Raw genomic sequence first — 18391 nt, 5'->3', positions numbered from 1 at the left:
GTGTTCTGATCATCGTGTGACGATGATGTAAAGAAATGAAGACGTTTACCCTTTTTTTATCTACACATCTACACATGTATCAATTCACTTAAAATGTCAGCGTGTAGTGTGGGCGGTTCGGCCATGCCTGCAGCAGGAATGTTTGCATCATCATGCCCCGTGCTGTCAGGGAGAGTTAGCGTGTGCAAACGACTCTCCTTCCGTTGGCTCAGCACCATTTACCTCATGCCACATTCACAGAGTTCCATCCGTGTAAGCCGGGCTAATTACTTCACAGGTGCCTGCATCCTGCTGAGTGCTGTATGCCGCTGTATGTTTGTTTGCTTCCATTCACAAAGCTTTGTTAACCGTAAACATTACAGAAAATCCCATTCAGCTAAGCACAGCTTGCTGTAGTTTTTGTCATACAGTACTGTGCATCTTCACCAGCTTCACCAAGATAAGACTTAGTCTGGGTCAACGGAAGTGCATTTCCAGGATAAAGCCTGACACGTTGGCCCTCCACTTCTGACCTCTTTTTGTCACCGTTGTCAAAATCCCTTTGCTATGACAAACAACAACAACCTTTGAGCTAGCAAGCTACACGCTGAAAATGATACGTTTTTAAGAAAATTTGGATCGTGCAACAAGGCAGGCCTGCTTGGTTCTTTCGGGGGAACGGTTGTAAAGATTTTATAAAGAATAGGTTTTCGGTATTTTACTATCTACCTGGGATGTTTTGATACCGATTGGTGGGGATTGCTGTGGACAAAGTACACACGGCGATACACTGGTAAGAGCAAATGGCGTTTAACCATGTATCCAGCTAATTTAAATAGCTCACGTTGCTGTATTGGGCGAACGGTTAACTTCATTGAATATTGTATGTGGCGTTTTCTTTTGCAGCGTGCAAATGCTCCACCAAAACAACTTCCTTCCCGAGATCATTTTGCAGAGCCACCGTCTCGTCCAGAGCTTAGCGCCGCCCAAGACGATTGTGATTGGTTTAAAGAAATGCAAACAACTAGGGCTGCACAATTAATCGAAATTGTATCGAAATCGCAATATGGACTAGTGCAATATCCATATCACAGGGGGGGGCGCAATATTTGTTAATGGCAAAATATGTGTCAAACCACAATGGAAATAAGTTTGTAAATTTCTTGTGTTATCCTGGACAGTTCTGTTAAATGTGCAATGTCACTGTGATGGCATCTTGTTATGCATTTATTTCTGTTACTGTCTAATAAATCAAATCAAAACCATTCAGAATGAAGTATTGTGGTGCTGCAGAGACGTCCCGGCCAACAAATCCTATCCTACAGACTAAAGAAAAAAACTGTTTGGTACAGATCCTTGCACAAATCACACTATAGTCATTTTAATTTTAATAATTTTCAATGAAAATGAGAATAATGATAAAAAAATGATCATTCCCTCCAATATCGTGAATCAAAAAATAAAAATAATGATGAATTCATGAAATTAATCAAAAATAATCGCAATTAGATATTTTCCTAATATCGGGCAGCCCTACAAACAACCCAGAGCGTTTTTTTCTCCTATCCCAGAATGTATATATGGTGTAGCCAGACCTTACTCCACAACGCTGTGGAGATGGGTCTGGCAATGCGAGACTAGTCAGATGTGACACAGACGTGTCTCCTGTGTGCTATATCAAACCTTTTGACAACACTGTAAACCCACACTAAAACCACCTTTAATCAGAGTCCAAACCTTTGATCCTTCCCACCTTTGTCACATAAATGACATGAATTAACCAAAACGATGAAACTATAGAAGTAAAACCGCTTACTCTGGGCACTGCAATGACTTATATCAAAATATATAGACTAGAAAACAAGTTTGTGTGGTTCAGGTGTGGGCTGTAGTGTTGACACATAAATACCATCAAGGTTATCAAAAGGTCTAATCTGCTAAGTACCTCTGTGTGTAGCTAACATCACAAACCTGCAGACGGCTAAAGCACTCCGTCCGTACAATGGTAATGTGCCAGCAGCCCGTGTGGTTAGCCTCTGAGTAGCTGGTCTGAGGAGGGATTACAACGTCTTCCTCTTCCTCTCCATCTCTCTCCCTCTGTGCCACCTGCGCTTGTAGCCCCTAAGCTTGAGGATAAGTGGCTGTCATTGGTGTTGTTATTATTATTATCATTATTATTATCATTATTATTTTCAGCAGTCGGCCATTGGTCACTGGTCTGTAAGTGACCAGCCACATTAACAGAATAAACATAACACTGTACAAAGAAACCCAATATGACACAATACAAAAGTACACAAAAAACATACATTTTCGTCTAGACGCAGTTCCATTTCAGTCAAGCGCAAGTGTGCTTTATTGTACTTGTTGCCTGTTTACTAAATTCAACTCTAGTCCAAACTGCTTGCATCTACTGTAGGTGGGTGTAGTGGTTTAGCTTGGGTTGTTTATTCAGATCAAGTCACACTGTTTTGATAACCAGTTTTGGCTTGAGGTCAGGGCCGCATTTTCATGCACTCAGGCCACCTCCTATCAAGTGCACCGAGTAGTTTTGGTGGCTTAATTTCTGCAGGCATCCTTATTGACACTTATTATGTACCCCCCCACCCCCTTGCTCACGGCGGATCATATTTCCCTGCACTACACCTTGAAAACATCATAATGGGCGGAGACGGGCCTGAAGTCGGAATGGAAACAAACTGTCTGAAACTACATCCTGTTGTATCGCGCGATCATACGCGAGTTTTCGTGGGTCCTCGTGCCTTCGGCTGTCACTCATGGCCGCAGCCGTTCAGCAACAAATCCGTACCTGGTGGGTATTGAAGGATGGCGGAGCACGGAGCCAACACGCACCGGGAGCCGATCCGCAGCCGTTCCGCGGTTGGTGGAAATCAGCTATTATGAATCATGATTTTACACATCATCGCTCAGCAAATAGTTATTATTTTGACATGATTTCATTAGCTGGCTTATAGTGAAGTTCAGTGAGATGTCATGGCTTACTTTATGTGCATTCAATTTCCTAAAGGGACTGCTTGGACTATGTTGTTTTGGGGGTGGCAGGGCTGTAGGAGCCCCACATGCCTGTGAAAACAAGCAGCCCTTTGAGGCCTGTGGCATGCTTACTGAGTAAGGCACTTGGGGAACCGTACAAAAATAGCGTGGGGTTGAGAGAGAGAGTGCGGTGGCTAACTCCGGGGGCCACCCAGAGCCCTATTTAAAAGAAATTGGGATGGCGGGTCTTCCCTTCCGAAGCTTGCCAACGCAAGTCTGCATGGGAAAATATACAGCAGAAAAGACGTTAATTGAGGTCATAAATGTTTGGTGCTAGAATTACTCACAGAGGGGCTCCTCTGAATAGGTCCCAATGGTGCAGAGTGACACTTGGTTTGAAGAGCTCTGACCCAACACAAGGTTTTGTTTGTTTGGCCCTGATGTTTGATGCTTTTCAAATATGTGTGTAAACAGTTGGCAGGCATGTGTGTGTACATGTATGCATGCACAGACAATGGGAAAGGTGGGCGGATCGTCCATGCTGGTTCACAGAGAAAGGCTTTGTTTGGATGATGGGCAACGCGGATAATTGGCACTGACTTTTCAGAGCGAGAGCGACACACATTCTGCCTCTCTTTCTATAGGTATGTTTGTGTGGACGTGACACAAACATACACGTTGGTAGGTCAGAGGTCTAGCAATCATTTTAACACGCACATGGACACACAGCTCCCCCATTAGTACATGCATGATATAAACCCTTGGGGGGGGGGGGATGGATGAAAGAGCATAATACATGTTGATAAAAGCAAGAAATGTGTATGGTTGAGTAATCAACACATAAACTAGATTCTTGTAGACTCCTGTAGGCTGGCTTAATCCTTACTTTTACATCATTTTAAACAAACTGTATTTTACTTTTAATGTCCAGTTTTCAAACAACTCCTCACAAGTAAAGTGGCACAATCTCACACACACACACACACACACACACACACACACACACACACACACACACACACACACACACACCAGTGAAGCACCAGCATGTCTGGCCCGGCCACACCCTTTCTTCTCTCCCTGCTGTCCCGTTGGGTGGTGTTGAGTTTCCTCCCGCACTCAAAAGCTGCCCGGTACCAAAGATGTCATTGGCTATCTCAGCAAGTAACTGCAACTCCACTCGCCACCTCATTGGTCACTGGGGATGCCAGGGCCATCCATGATAGGTCAGAGATGCTCTCCACTGGTTTTAGGGTATTGATAAACTGGCAGAAGGCTCAGCAAGGTGGTTCTCTACGGAGCAGAAATCGATCAGAAAGAAAGACTAAATGATACACAGGAGGTTTTGATCTTGAGTTCAGATATCAAGCACAAATTGACTATTCATTTGGTTGCATGTGTTTGCAGATTTTGTCATGCAGAAGAAGCTTAAAGCCTTGCCAACTTGTCCATCTTACAATCATTCTTGTTTAGTTTCCTTGTTCTTTTGTAACCCACAGCAACTAAAACTAGAGATCTGGTTTACTGGTTTATCTTTCTATAGCCTGCACATATAAAGCTCATGCTGCATACTATCTCTAAATGTATCGAGCACTGCCAGTTTTAGACAGAAAAATTAGGCCTGCACGACATATTCCAGTTACATATCTAGGCTTTAAAGTTGGCTTTTTTTCTTGTTTCCCTTATGTCGTGTTGTTGGGTTATACTACTGTTTGTGTGTAAGCGGCTGTGTTGTTTGCTTGTTTTGACAAAAATAATCTGATTGCACTAATACTCTCGTTTTTGCATGTCAACCATGTTGATCCAAGGATATTGCTTTTGCTGTGTTTGCTCTTAGTATACATGTTTCAACAGCACCACAGGCCTGTAGGCTGTACTACGTCACCGGATTAATCAAATAAAGCAGAATAAAAAGTTGCAGATTTAATGCAACATAAGGGATGCAACACAAACCGTTTATATTTTTGTGTCGTCCACTTTGATTTTTCTTTCTGCAATGGGAGCTTCAGTGTCTTGCCCAGTGATATTTGAACTTTTTGACGTGGCATTTGTAGGGCACTTACCTGTGACCTTTTTGTTTAAGGATGTTATGTCTAACCCTGTGTTAGTGTAGTGTCTATGTAGATTGTGACTGATACATAGTGTGTGGCTTTTGGCCATATTGTTGTCTATATCTTCTCAGATGTGTGATGGCACTTGGTATCTATCTTCTTCAACATCACACACAACTTTGCTTTCTCTGTAGAAGATACACACACACACACACACACACACACACACAGAGCACAAACAGTACGCTGTCAGCATTGCACCTACTGTAAGCAAAATGTAGTGTTACTGCTCACATATACACATTAAACGTGGAAACACACACATACACAAATACACACAGTAAGTCTGTATGCGTGTCAGCAAATCCCTGCTGCAAAACTCATGTTGCAGGGGGATTGTTTTTTGCGCTGTGCTGCCATGTTTCATCATTCTACCCGTGTGTGTGTGTGTGTGTGTGTGTGTGTGTGTGTGTGTGTGTGTGTGTGTGTGTGTGTGTGTGTGTGTGTGTGTGTGTGTGTGTGTGTGTGTGTGCGCGTGTGCGCGCGCGCTATCTTGTCATCTGTGTGCAGGGTTTCTTGGTTTCTCTGAGAATGATGTTTTCATGGATGTAGGTAGAGGTAGAGCTGAGTTTCCATTGTCCAGTAATTACCAAAAGTCATTGACCGAAAATTCTAATTGTCTCCAAAATAATTCTTGCTGCACAATTTGAATTGTGTTAAAATAGGCTACACATGACTTTCATATCTTTAATTCTTTTAATCAATGAACCATCATGTTTTATTCATTTAAAAAAGGGAAAAAAAACTACATCTGTTTGAATGCAGTAGACTTCTTTAGGTTTACAAACTACAAACAGCGACAAGCTCATATGCTGTCCTTTTTATTGTTCCATTATATCTGGCTTGCTAACTTTATTTTTTTTAAATGTCATGAGCCAATTTGTTGTTTTATTATATCTGCCTTGCAAACATAAATTATTTTGATTCAAGTTGGCACTCTATAATTTTATGAGCCAGTTTGTTTGCAAAAGCAGTAGTTTGTATTATTTCCTCGGCCTAGCAAATGGAAAACAGGCCTATTTTAATTCAGATCGGTACTTTAAATGTATGCATTGATTTAAGTGTTTTGGCCTTTCTGCCTATAGCGAGTAGACTCAATAAAAATAGTATGAATCTAAATGCCTTGATAACATTATTCTTTATATAGCCTGCCTGTCAATTGTTTTTAAGTGCAATAAACACAGAAAATATTTGATCGGAATTTTCCCCATTTGACTCGGAAAAATAAAACCTTACAGGTCACATGACTGACATAATTTCTTTTTTTTTTAGCGGAAACACTGGTGTAGAGAGCATTTAATAGAGGCTTTCTATACACTTTGCTCCCACCACAGCACAGACTGTTGCTCGGATGATCTCAGGCTCTCTTAATCACAGACACAGTTTGTGTATTTAGTGTTTTGCTAATGCTCTTACCCAATGAGTACAACCCTAAAACAGGCTTAACTCCCTTGTTTGCCAACAACCAGTATGAAGTGTAACGCTGAGTGCAACAGTGTTCAGACAGCTGATGTACTGTTCATTCGTCGTATTTGGATCAGAGAGGACATGGTATTTTGGCTGCCACCAAAGGATATTAAACATTTTGGACCTTGAATTAATTATGTAATTGTACTATAAACTGATATTCTAAGATGAAAATGACATGAATTTTCTTTAATAATTCCCTTAGAAGACTGTGAAGCTGTGTTGAGTCTCCAACTCAGCGCTGTAGTAAAAATTCCATTTTTTTCCCCCCTGCCAAGTTGAACTCCGCAACCCTCAGAGACAAATCTGCTGTTGGGGTCTAAATTGTCACGGCACAGACAAATTGTGGAAAGCAGATATGTTGCACATATCTTTCTGGGACTCTTTGTATGTATTTATTTATTTTTTATGAATTGTTTATATAAAAAGATTGGATAACGTGTGTGTGTGTGTTCTTTTAATGGTTCATTTTTAGCCTGTGATTTGCTTTGATTAGACTCTAGATATTTGCATTGCGAGTCCTTTATTGCTTGGTGTTCTAATCAAACTCCATCCTTATGTGCTTGTTTCCTCCACTCTTCCATCTTCTCTCTCTCCTCCTCCAGTGGATGTGAGCACGGCAGCACTGCCCATGCAGGTGCCCCCCGCCACCACAGCCATCCTTCCCATGGACCTACGCGTAGTGGACCACCCCCACCACCACCACCATCACCACCACCACCACCAGCAGCCCTCCTTCGGCCTGGCTCCCCAACCCCACCCTACACCGCCCGTCTCCACAGCTTTCCCAGCATCCTCCGAGCCAGGCCGCGGGACAGTCATTAGTAAGTGGGCATGGTCTCTGGCAGGGCTGGGTATTGGCACTGATTTTCCAGGTTCAAATTGATTTTATTCCTGATTTTATTTTCAATTTGATGTCAATTAGGTTAGGTAACATTTCAGTTACAATACCAATTTAGCTTGGATATGAAATAGATTCTACAATTGTACAAGGTTCCCTCTAACCTTGTGCGTTCTTAAAAGAATCAAAGTTAAAAAACTTTTTTACATTTAGTTACATTATTACACTTTTTTATTTAACATGAACACACAGTAAAGTGCAGCTCTGCAGACTCTACAGTCAGTGAGTACTGAGTGACATTTCATTCAGATATCTTGAGGTGACAGAGGGACCCCTTTGAAAATGGCCATGGCAGTTTTTCCCTTACCAAAATGCAACCTAATAACTTTGGAGGGTTACCAACAACCGATATGAAGGTCTGGTCCATCTTGTGGTTAAAAGTCGCATCCTGGCTAGTTAATACAAACACGGCCCTGCCTCCAGACGCTCTAATGTCTTGACGATCTCCTACAGACCCCCCGGAGCAGCAGCTGCAGCAGGAGCTGGTAACTCTCAAACACAAGCAGCAGCTCCAGAGACAGCTCCTGATCGCCGAGTTCCAGAGGCAGCACGAGCAGCTGTCGCGACAACATGAAGTCCAGCTGCAGGAACATGTCAAGGTGAGTGGACGAGGAGGGAGCCCTTCCTCGGATACAGCGACTGTAGGACTGTACTCATTAGAAATGCGCCTTGTGAAGGACAGGAGGAAGCATGTGCATGTGTACACTTACGGGATGGGAGTGCAATCTGATCTGGTGGCCGTATTGTCGCTGCTTAGTCATCCCCATAGGAACCTTGGCCCCAATAAACCTTTTTGAATTTTGCACGCGACCCACTTTGCTAAAAAGCCTCCCTGGTGTTGCCACGAGCACAAAGTCAGCCAATGAGAGACGATCAGTCGGGTATGAAAATAACTCCGATGTGTATTCTCCAGTAGGGCTGGGCAATATATCGATATCAAAATATGAGGCTAGATATCGTTTTCATTTTTGAATATCGTAATATGACAATTTTATGATATTATTATTAATATTTTCCTGGTTTTAAAGGCTGCATTACAGTAAAGTGGGGTCATTTTCTGAACTTACCAGACTGCTTTAACTTTTCTATTATTTGCCTTTACCGACTTAGTTATTATAGCCACAATACTGATGATTACTTATCTAAAATCTAAATGTGTAAATATTTTGTGAAAGCACAATCAATAGCACAATATCGTCGCTATATCAATGTATTTGGTCAAAAATATTGTGATATTTCATCTTCTCCATATCGCCCAGCCCTGTTCTCCAGTCTGCTTAGTCTCCTGGTAAGCATTTAGCATATCGGACACGGCTTGGTGATGTCATGTCATAGAATAGCTAGCTTTCAAGACATTGATTCTTTACAGTAGGCCGTGGCTACACTTTGGTCCAAACTGTGTCTTCTCAGTGGCGACACATTTTTGCGTGTATCCTGTGTAGTGTCCTTTACCCATCTTCTTTGTCTCCTTGTACTTTCTTCCTTCTACTGTACAGTCTTGTCTCTCTCTCCACCAGCACCAACAGGACTTACTGGCGCTCAAGCACCAGCAGGAGCTGTTGGAGCACCAGAGGAAGATGGAGCAGCAGCGTCATGAGCAGGAGATAGAGAAGCAGCAGCGGGAACACAAACTGCTACAGCTCAAAAACAAGGAGCGGGGACAGGAGAGTAAGTAGCAGCTGCTAGCGAGCGTGATGCCTTCATTATACAGTACATATGCAAGGCATCTTAAAAATTGTGATGAAAATGAAGCTTGTCTGAAGAGCATTAGTATACCTAGAGTAATTTGACAGAATAAAACAAATAGTCACCACCAACGGGAGATTGGTTATAAGTTTTAGTGGGTTTTTATTATGTTATGAACGAGCACCAAATAACGTTGTCATGTTTGACCTATCATACACTGACTGTCCATCTTCTGAATGCTGCCCACATCTGTTGTAACTGTGCTGAAACACTGTGTGTTGGCCCCTCCCTCCCCTACCTGTCCTTGTTGTCCCAGCAGTCAGAACTGCCTGACCTTGCACATTTACCACAGGGAATATCACAAGAAGAGGAGCAAGACATTCAAGTTGCACGTGCCTTTGTTTTAATAATTTGTTCTCTTTTCCTAGTGCCATTTGTTTGAGGAACAAAATGACAGCAGTAAAGTTAAACCAGGCAATTCACTGTACCCTGACATCATTCATAATTTTTTTCTTTTTAAAGGATAATCTTGTTCATTTCCACTTTGTTGCCTTGAGCATCATTGCATCTTTTATGATAACATGGTACTCACCAAACTACTTGCTGAGACCCGGAACACGACGACATTTCTACAACAAAGTCAGAAACACAAGCTGTCAGACTGGTTCTAAACAAGCCAACAGTTTAGTAAGTTTATCTAAACCGCTTTATTTAGCGATAACATCAAAAACGTGCGAAGAACTAATAGCAAATAGAGAAAGTCATAGATGGATTGGGACATGCAGTAGATCTAAAAATCTGCGATGGATGCTTACAATGGACAGGTGGATTCCTTTTTTATTTTCTCTTCCATATAAGTTTAAATATCCTGGGGATTTCTGTTGTGATCCTCTGCTTATTTTTTCCCCCAATGACTCCTTTTTAACAGTGTTGTCACATTACCAAATCTTAGCAATTAATTTGGTGTGTAAAAGCTATCATGAGCGATAGAACTAATAGCCAAACCTATGAAACCAAAGTCATTCTTTGATATTTATCATTCAGATTTGAGAGCACTGATGGTACCTTTACTGTCAGGAGTCCTGCTGATCCCGCTGCAAAGTGCTCTCACCTGGACTAATGAAGAAATCTGACCTGGTATTAATACCCAAATGAGCTGTGACACAATTCAAAAAAGCATTTTTTTTTTTTGTAATGGTAATGTGTGTGGCTGTTCTTTGACCTGTGTCAAGCCAATTGCTTTTCTTGTTCCTGTAATTGACCGTAAAAGGCATTAAAGTCTTGAGTCGCTATGTAAAGCACTTTGGATTGCCTAGTTGTTGAAAAGTTCTGTTTACTGAATATGTTACTTTGTGTTTGTATCTACTTAACACAGGACTTGAAGGGCTCTAAAAATGTGGTGCTTCCTTTCATCATGCTGGTGTACACATTTCCATGAACCACGCCTAGTTTAAATGTTGTAAAAGGCCTCATTTGGAAATGGCTGCTAATGAGAAGAAAATGACTCGCTCTTAATTATGGTTTTTGTTAGTACTGTATGGCTGTAAAATGCTGCGTTGTGGGTTTTTTTTTCCAGCACAAATGCATTTCAATATGGTGGACCCACATTTGGAACCCACGATTTTCTGCCAGTAAAGTCCTTTTCCTCAGTCGTTCTCTGCTAGGCAAAGTGAGCCTACAGTTTGACGTCTGTGGAAAGAGCATTGGGTTGTAAACAGAGGAAGCTTTGTTAAGTACTGCAATAAATTGCATAGAAGGCAGTCTCATAAAAGCCAATTTCCTTCAGTGGCAAAGTGCACATATTGCGATGTCAGCACTCCCAGCTGCACCGTGATTTAGAGAGCATACTGTATATTATCTGTTGTCACGTTCAGATACTGTATTTACCACTTTCTCGTTATCACTCCCACTGTCACATTCTTAGAAAAACACCTCCACTGTTTTTTTTCCGGTATTCTCATAACAGCCCCCTTTATTGCTCTCCTCAATGCATTCTTACTTTTTCTCTCGGTCTCTCTTTCTCCTCTCACCCATCCACGTCTTCCCTCCCTGGACAATTGCTTTGTAGCTGTGAAATGAGAGTGGTAATTGAGGAGAGACCCGGGAGCTGAATGTTACTCATGACGTGCGTCTTCAAGGCGAGTTAAAGAGCACGGCTTTCATCTCTGGAATTTTAGGGAAAACACTGATGCCACTCTGCATGTAGTTACAAACCCATTATACGTCCAAGTATGAATGGATGTTGTTAAAATCGTAAAGTTAGTCTCCAGAATTGCAATACTGAAAGAAGTGGGGGTTTTTTTTGGTAAGAGGCGGTAAGTAAAAAGTGCACAAACCTTTGGACACTGAGCTCCCTGTGTCTCTCTGTGTCTCTCTTGTCTCTGTCAGGTGCAGTCGCCAGTACAGAGGTTAAGATGCGACTTCAGGAGTTTGTCCTGAACAAGAAGAAAGCCCTGGCTCAGCGAAACCTAAACCACTGTCTGCCCAGCGACCCGCGCTTTTGGTATGGGTGAGTGTCACAGCCCACCACTGCAGAACCACTCATGGACTGGGATGTGAATGGTTGCGAATGAAGAATGTATGCGGTAATAAGTCCAAATTCAAGTTTATGTCAGGAGAGAACTACAATTTACATATCATTTGTAAAAATACATTTAATTTGATATGTGATAAATACACACGCGGAATGAGAGCAGAGCTTTTTTGTGCTCAATGTGCAGCTCATTGTCACTCATTGTGTCACCTAACCGCCTGCAGTTATAAATGTGCATAATTTCTATAGCTTGCATCATTGTCAAATAAAAAAATGCATGTCTTTCTTTAGAAAGTCTGAACAAAAAATCCTGAAGTTAGTTACTTATACTTATAAAATCTTGCAGAAAAGCTCCATTGGAAAACAAGGCAAGATCTTGTTTTTTTCTGCTCTATCATAATGACCTGTTAGACTTATTTAAATGCTACTTTATGATTGTGCATTTTCTGGTTTAAAAAAATAAATAATTCATCACACAGCCTTGATTTTCCGAGCTCTTAAATATCAGCCTGTATTGTTTTTGTGTTTTTGTATAAGCCTTGTAGTTGTTGCCTAGTCTTATCTAACCTAAAACAAACGGCAAAACTGAAAAAAAAAATCAAACAGAAAAGCCACAATCATGAGCAACATAAATGTCCCTCATCACCGTGGCTTTGCAAACATGGCAAATTCTGTTGTGCGTGTGTGTCCCTGCGTGTCTCTGAGAGTCCCCGCCAGTTGCCTTGCATATACAGAGAAACGTTGGAAGGAACGAGGCTTTTTTTTCTGTCGATGTTTGTAGTCAGTGATTGACAGCTGGCTCTCTTTGAGGTGTGTTCGTGTGCGTGTGTGTTTGAAGTGGGCTGAGAGAAAAGACAATGGCACCTCTCCTGCGCTTTAAATATTTGAAAAGGCTTTAAGCAGTCAAGCATTTCTGCCAAGGCAGGAGATGATAGAACAATCCAAAGAGTCCTTCATCAGTGAGGAAAATGTGCTATCGCTGTCACGCACATCACCATTTCTCCCATTTCATTTAGTGTCCCACCTGTTTGCTTTCTCCTCAGTTCTTCTATAGATGTTTCCCTCTTTAAACCTCACCCGTTCTCTCATCCAGCATCTCTTACCTCACCCGCCTTTCAGTGGGAAACTAGGCCTCAGCCTCTTTGCTGTCTTATGGGGAAAAAGACAAGCGTTCCGTCTCAGTCCCTTCTCTCTACTCTCTGTCTCTTTCTCCATTCCATTGACATTGTTGTCACTGCTGCTGCATCTTTTAAAGTGTTGGCCTTGGGGACGGAGATGGATGCTGTCTTTGTCACTACACCTTTTGTGTGTGTGTGTGTGTGTGTGTGTGTGTGTGTGTGTGTGTGTGTGTGTGTGTGTGTGTGTGTGTGTGTGTGTGTGTGTGTGTGTGTGTGTGTGTGTGTGTGTGTGTGTGTGTGTGTGAGATTGTGTCTACGGAAGGTCAGGTAAGGTACAGTAGGTATACAGCAAGCCTGGCAAGCATACATAAATACTGAGGTATTTAATATCTATTTTTCTTTTTTTTGTAGAAAAACCCAGCACAGCTCTTTGGATCAGAGCTCTCCTCCCCAAACAGCTTTGTCAGCGTACACCCACCCAATGCTGGGCACATACGACTCGAGAGACGACTTCCCCCTCCGCAAAACAGGTACAGAATGGTGCCAAGATTTCTTTTATTTTTTTTCTGGGGTATTGTTACTTTCTGACATCCATATTTCTCCACCTTTTAAATCCAGCCACCCACTGCATGTCTAGGGGGGGGGAGCCCTAATCTTCCTTTTCCCTGCAATTGAAAGGGCTTATTGGGTTTCAAAGTCAGGCGCATGAACCAGGAGTCACCCACTGGAGGATTAAAAGGAGCCCCCAACTATTAAAAAAAAATATCAAAAGTTATTTAATGAGGTCTTTTGAACCATTCTAATGTAAACGGGGCTGGGTGGGTGGAGAGTGGAAATCTAAATTATATATGCAAGAACCTTAAAACCAGTAAAAATTGTGTTAAAGGAATAGATCAACATTTTGGGAAATATGCTTATTTGCGTTAGATGAAAGATTTAGACCACTCCCATGTACGTGTAAACATGTAGCCGGAGGCAGCAGCCTGTTATCTTAGCTTAGCATAAAGATTGGAAGCAGGAGAAAACATGTAGCCTGGCTCTGTCCAAAGGTAACAAAATCAGCCTCCCAGCACCTCTAAAGCTCACTAACCTGAGCTAAGCTGACTATTTCTTTTCCAGCACCAGTCAGGCAAGAAGCGGACTCCAGGAAGTTACTGGTTTCAGCCAAAACATGATCCTAAATTATCTTCTAACTTAATGTTTTCCTGCTTTCAAGGTCTTACAGTAAATCAATGTGGAAATATTCGAGGATTTGAGCCTGAAAATGACTTTCCTACTTCTATTCAGCCTTTTGCGTCATCATCAGGTGTAGAACTTTTGGTAAAAAAAGATTGCTTTTTAAAAGCCAGTTGGCTATTCTCCTGTTTTAGACATTTACTAACTCATTCAGGCACACTCCTTCATAGACGTCATTTAACAAAACAGCCCTTGACTACTCTGAAGTGTCCTAGGAAGCACATACAAAGCACCAGTTCCTGCATTTGTGATGCATCAGGCTGTTATTTCTCCATCCTTCTGTCCAAGTCAAGTATGGCCAGGCTGTGATTGTACACTTAGCGTTCCGCAGCTGCTTTGGCAGTATCACTGCCTGCTTTCACAGCTGGAGGCCCAGCTCTGTGTACTTTGCACTCCTGGCCACCTGCTGTGAGCTGGAGGCAGGAATGATTTAAATCCTGGCATATGACCTCATACAGCAGGTTTCAACTTTCAGCGACACTCAAATGTAATTGAGGGATTTTTTTTTTTGTGGGGGTGGGGGGTGAGTGGTGCTGAGAAATATTCACAATTTACAGTTTCACAGTTCATACTGACACAAAGTGCAACAGGCACTATAGCCCAACACATCACGGTGCATATATGGAGAACATTTCAGGAGAAATGGAGTTGAAAGCCGAGTTCTTTGTCTTTTTGTGTCAGTTGTGAGGAGGGGCAGAGAGGGAATACTGACATGTGCACACACATACACACTGCTGTTGAGAAACTGTTGTGTCAACAGTGAGCAGACATACTGCAGATCAGATTAGATGGGCAGACAGAGATGAGCTGTGTTCAAGAGGAAGTGAGTGACAGGGGTCACCACAGTTGTGCTCCGCTCTGACGACCGGAGCTGTCACACATGACGTTTTTGCCTGTGGTGGCCCATTTTTTTTGTAATGCATGCGTGTAGATTATAAATGTAGGTTAAGAAGCGAGGGCCAGGCGTACACTATATTACAACAGGGGCTCATTGTCCAAGTCTGAGAGGCTCTGTGATAATGGAGAACACAGAGGGCCACTTTGAATGCTGTGGCAGGAAGTCTGTTAGGCCTTCATGACAGATGCAGACTTGTCATGCTGACCCCCTTTGTCCCTCACCCTTTCACACACACACACGCACACACACACACACGTTCCCATGCCACACCATTTAAACCCTCCAGGATGCCCACCCTTCCATGTTCTTTATTTAGTTTGCTTTACATTTTGACGCTGAGTACGGTGAGTGAACTAGTCGAGGGGTTCCCAAAACTTTTTGATGAGATTTTGAGCCAGGGTCCCGCATCTTAATAGGATTTTTGCTTTTAGATTTGTTTTTATTACAGAAAGTGTATGAAACCCATGACCAAAATAGTCATACTATCTGTCATTATGTTACTTATGGATGGTGTGAAAATAAGTGATTACCCTTTTTGCTGGGGCATATTAGCTGTTCCGACAGTTGTGTCCCTTCCATCCTACCTTTTAAGTATGCGAAAGGTCATGTGATATGCGTTGTCAGATGTATTAATATTGGCAGAGATCATTTCTGATATTGAGCCTAAATGCTTGTGTGGACAAAGATGTTTTTTGTTTAAAAATGCCTAATTAAAAGTGGTAACGTAGTAGTGTGGATGTTGCCTTGAACCTACTGACCAAGACCAAACCCATCTCCTCTGATGCCATTGGCGATAACTTCCATGTTGTTCTCCTCCAACACTCAATCATCCTCCTTCCACTTGAATCCCCACTGATTGTTGAACTTGTTTGTGCGTTGTATCCACTTCCAGGTATATAACTAAAGCAAACTCATAGGTAAAAGCCTGGTATCTAACCAGGAACCCATTGGTTTTAAACTTCACACTATTTTGCTGTTTACCACTTGGGTGTCACAATAACCAATAATGGATACCACTGATTTTAACAATCTCATGCCACCTCAATGTGAACGCCTCATTATTTGTAACTATCAGAAGACACACATGTATTTTCAGAAAAGGTAAGAATTAAACAATAATTCTTAGCACAACACCCTGTTTACACTTTAATTTGGCTAAAATAGATTTACAAACAAACCTTGCCTATTCATCTACAGTATCTGTCTGTCTGTCTATCTACGGTCTGTCCTAACCCATACATCTAATGTATCATCAACATATGATATTTCTGGGAAGCTCCAGCTGATGAGTTTCAGCAAACTACTCTATTGATTTCAATACATCTTCCTCCCTTTCTGCCCTTCTTTGGAAGAGCAGCACAGTTTCCCCCGGCATGATGCTCGGGACTCCTATCTGTCAAAACAGATGAGCATCTGATCGATATGTTTTGTATCAGAGATCCAGTTTCCTCCTCCACCCTCTATTGAAATATTAAGCACCACTTATAGAGACGTTTAATCTGGTATTGATATGTCATTAGATGGGTAGAGATAGGTACTTTACTGGGATTTGTACAGTTTTAATGTGTGAGACTAAAGTCTTTTTTTGTCTTGAGCAGCATTGTGTAATTGGCGATAACAAATAGAGGAAAAGCCAATTAGAGATACCACAACACAGAAATTTCTCTTTTGAGGCCACGTGTCGTTTGGTATTTTTAGGCATATAAGACATACAGTGACATATAATTAGAATTCAGCGACTTCTTTGCCTCAAAAAACAATTTGGCCAATTAGCCACCAATGGCTAGTGTGGAAATCAGTTTTTTAAAGTTACCTTTATAATGCCAGGACTGTGGGTTGTAGCGGCCCAGGTCATTTTCTACCTTAGCAATACGTGTCCCCACAGAAGAAGATATGCATTGCTGGTACCTGACAAGAGAGGATGTAAAGTTCTATTAGTCAGAATGTGGCAGGAAGTTTTTAAAATGCTGTTTTTTGCGGTTTAGAAATGCTGTTTTTTGGGCTTTCGACGTTGGGAAGTAGGACAGTGAAGTATGCTGTAACGAACTAATGTGCAGGTTTGTGTAGAACAAAAAAAAAAAACTAGGGAGGGAGGCTCGACAATGAAGGGGAGAGGGAGTTATGCCAGGGGAAAGTGGGGATTTAGAGGGAGGGAGAGAGAGGAGCGGATGGGGTGGCGGTGAAGGAGGGAGAAAGGGCTACAGTAAAATGCCAGCATCAGCAGTAAAACCAGTCTGGGCCCTCTGCAGCGAGTGTGTTCTCACGTGTGCACACTGGTGTGCTTTTGCCAAGTCGGCAGTAACACCCTTCAAAGTCACTGCGTCCTGAGGTGAACACCCCGTGGCGACCAGTGCCCAGCAAGCACATACCTACTTCACCCTCCTTCTCTTTCTCCTTTACTGTCCTCCCTCTAATCTTCCATTTGTCCCTTCTCTCTCTCTGTCTCTCTCCCTTTCTCTCTCTCTCTCTCCCTCTCTCCACTCCTCCTTTTACCTGTCCATTTCTTAATGACTCAGGACGCACAAACACAACCTTGACCACCCCTCCCCCTCCTCTAGTCCATCATCTTTGTGTGCCTTGTCTTTCCTCCCCTGGCTGCCCACCAGATTGATCATGGTTGGTGTCACCTTTGCAGCTCCGTGGAGGTTCATATTGTTTCCTGTCACACCTGAGAAACATTTGTAAGCAAAACAAATAGTTGTTTATGATTTAGCTCGTGCGTAGCCAGAGATCAGTGTGTCCACTTTTTGATGGTGGCAACTCCAACATCATGGGTCTGACTCTAATAAGCATAGTAAGGATGTCATCTAATTTCAGGTGAATTTTCAGCACCATCATGGCTCATTTACTACTCGCATCATTAAACCAATGGTAGGGTTGTTATTATTAGGGGACGTTCAAAGCACTTTTAGATTCAAGACTTTCAAATATTGTTGAATGCTTGGGTGCACAATTATGACCAACTTCATCAGCAAATGCCAGCATTCACATTATGTGCCTGCATTAATTAAACTAACACCAAATGTGTTTTGGAACATATATATGGCAATAAATGTGGTAATGTCAAAATGTCAGACTACTACAATTCCCTGTGCAATAGACTAAAATTGAACTTGAATGCACCCTCGTAGTCTTGCCTTCTCCTACTGTGTCCAGTTCAGCTAATGCATAGCATGTTATCCTGACCCACTCCATGCCTCTTAACAAGGACTTTGGAAGACTGCCCTCCACTTAGAAGAAGCTCTTTTTTTAATAATTGAGTTTGATAAGTTCAGTGGCATGTTCCCCTTAAAATTGAAAGTGCATTTGAAAAAGTACTTTGACCTTATAAATTCACAATAGGTCATCTTATCCCCACCAACCAGGAGGTACATTGAGTGCTGGTGCCTTATTGAAGTACATTAAAACTTTGTGAAGTTTATCCTACCTTGAAAAGCGTTCAAGGCTACAGGAAGCAAGGGCCAAAAG

The 18391-nt window shown here is 42.1% G+C and overlaps 1 protein-coding gene across 4 annotated transcripts in view; it reads left to right on the top strand.

Moving 5' to 3' along the window:
• Window positions 1-18391, top strand: part of hdac4 (histone deacetylase 4) — a 140469-nt gene that overhangs the window by 73262 nt on the left and 48816 nt on the right. For all 4 annotated transcript variants that reach the window (XR_003693720.1, XM_028591193.1, XM_028591192.1 and 1 more), the window contains 5 exons: window positions 7157-7375; window positions 7906-8051; window positions 8970-9120; window positions 11527-11647; window positions 13201-13319. Coding sequence is in view for 3 of the 4 variants with exons in the window: in XM_028591193.1 (XP_028446994.1) it covers window positions 7157-7375; window positions 7906-8051; window positions 8970-9120; window positions 11527-11647; window positions 13201-13319 (756 nt within the window). In the remaining variant the exon portion in view is untranslated. The remainder of the gene's footprint in view (window positions 1-7156; window positions 7376-7905; window positions 8052-8969; window positions 9121-11526; window positions 11648-13200; window positions 13320-18391) is intronic.

This window comes from Perca flavescens, chromosome 11, assembly GCF_004354835.1.
Source record: "Perca flavescens isolate YP-PL-M2 chromosome 11, PFLA_1.0, whole genome shotgun sequence".
In the NCBI taxonomy this organism is placed as follows: domain Eukaryota; kingdom Metazoa; phylum Chordata; class Actinopteri; order Perciformes; family Percidae; genus Perca; species Perca flavescens.
Note: the sequence above shows the minus strand (reverse complement) of the source record. Positions and strands in the feature narration are given on the sequence as shown.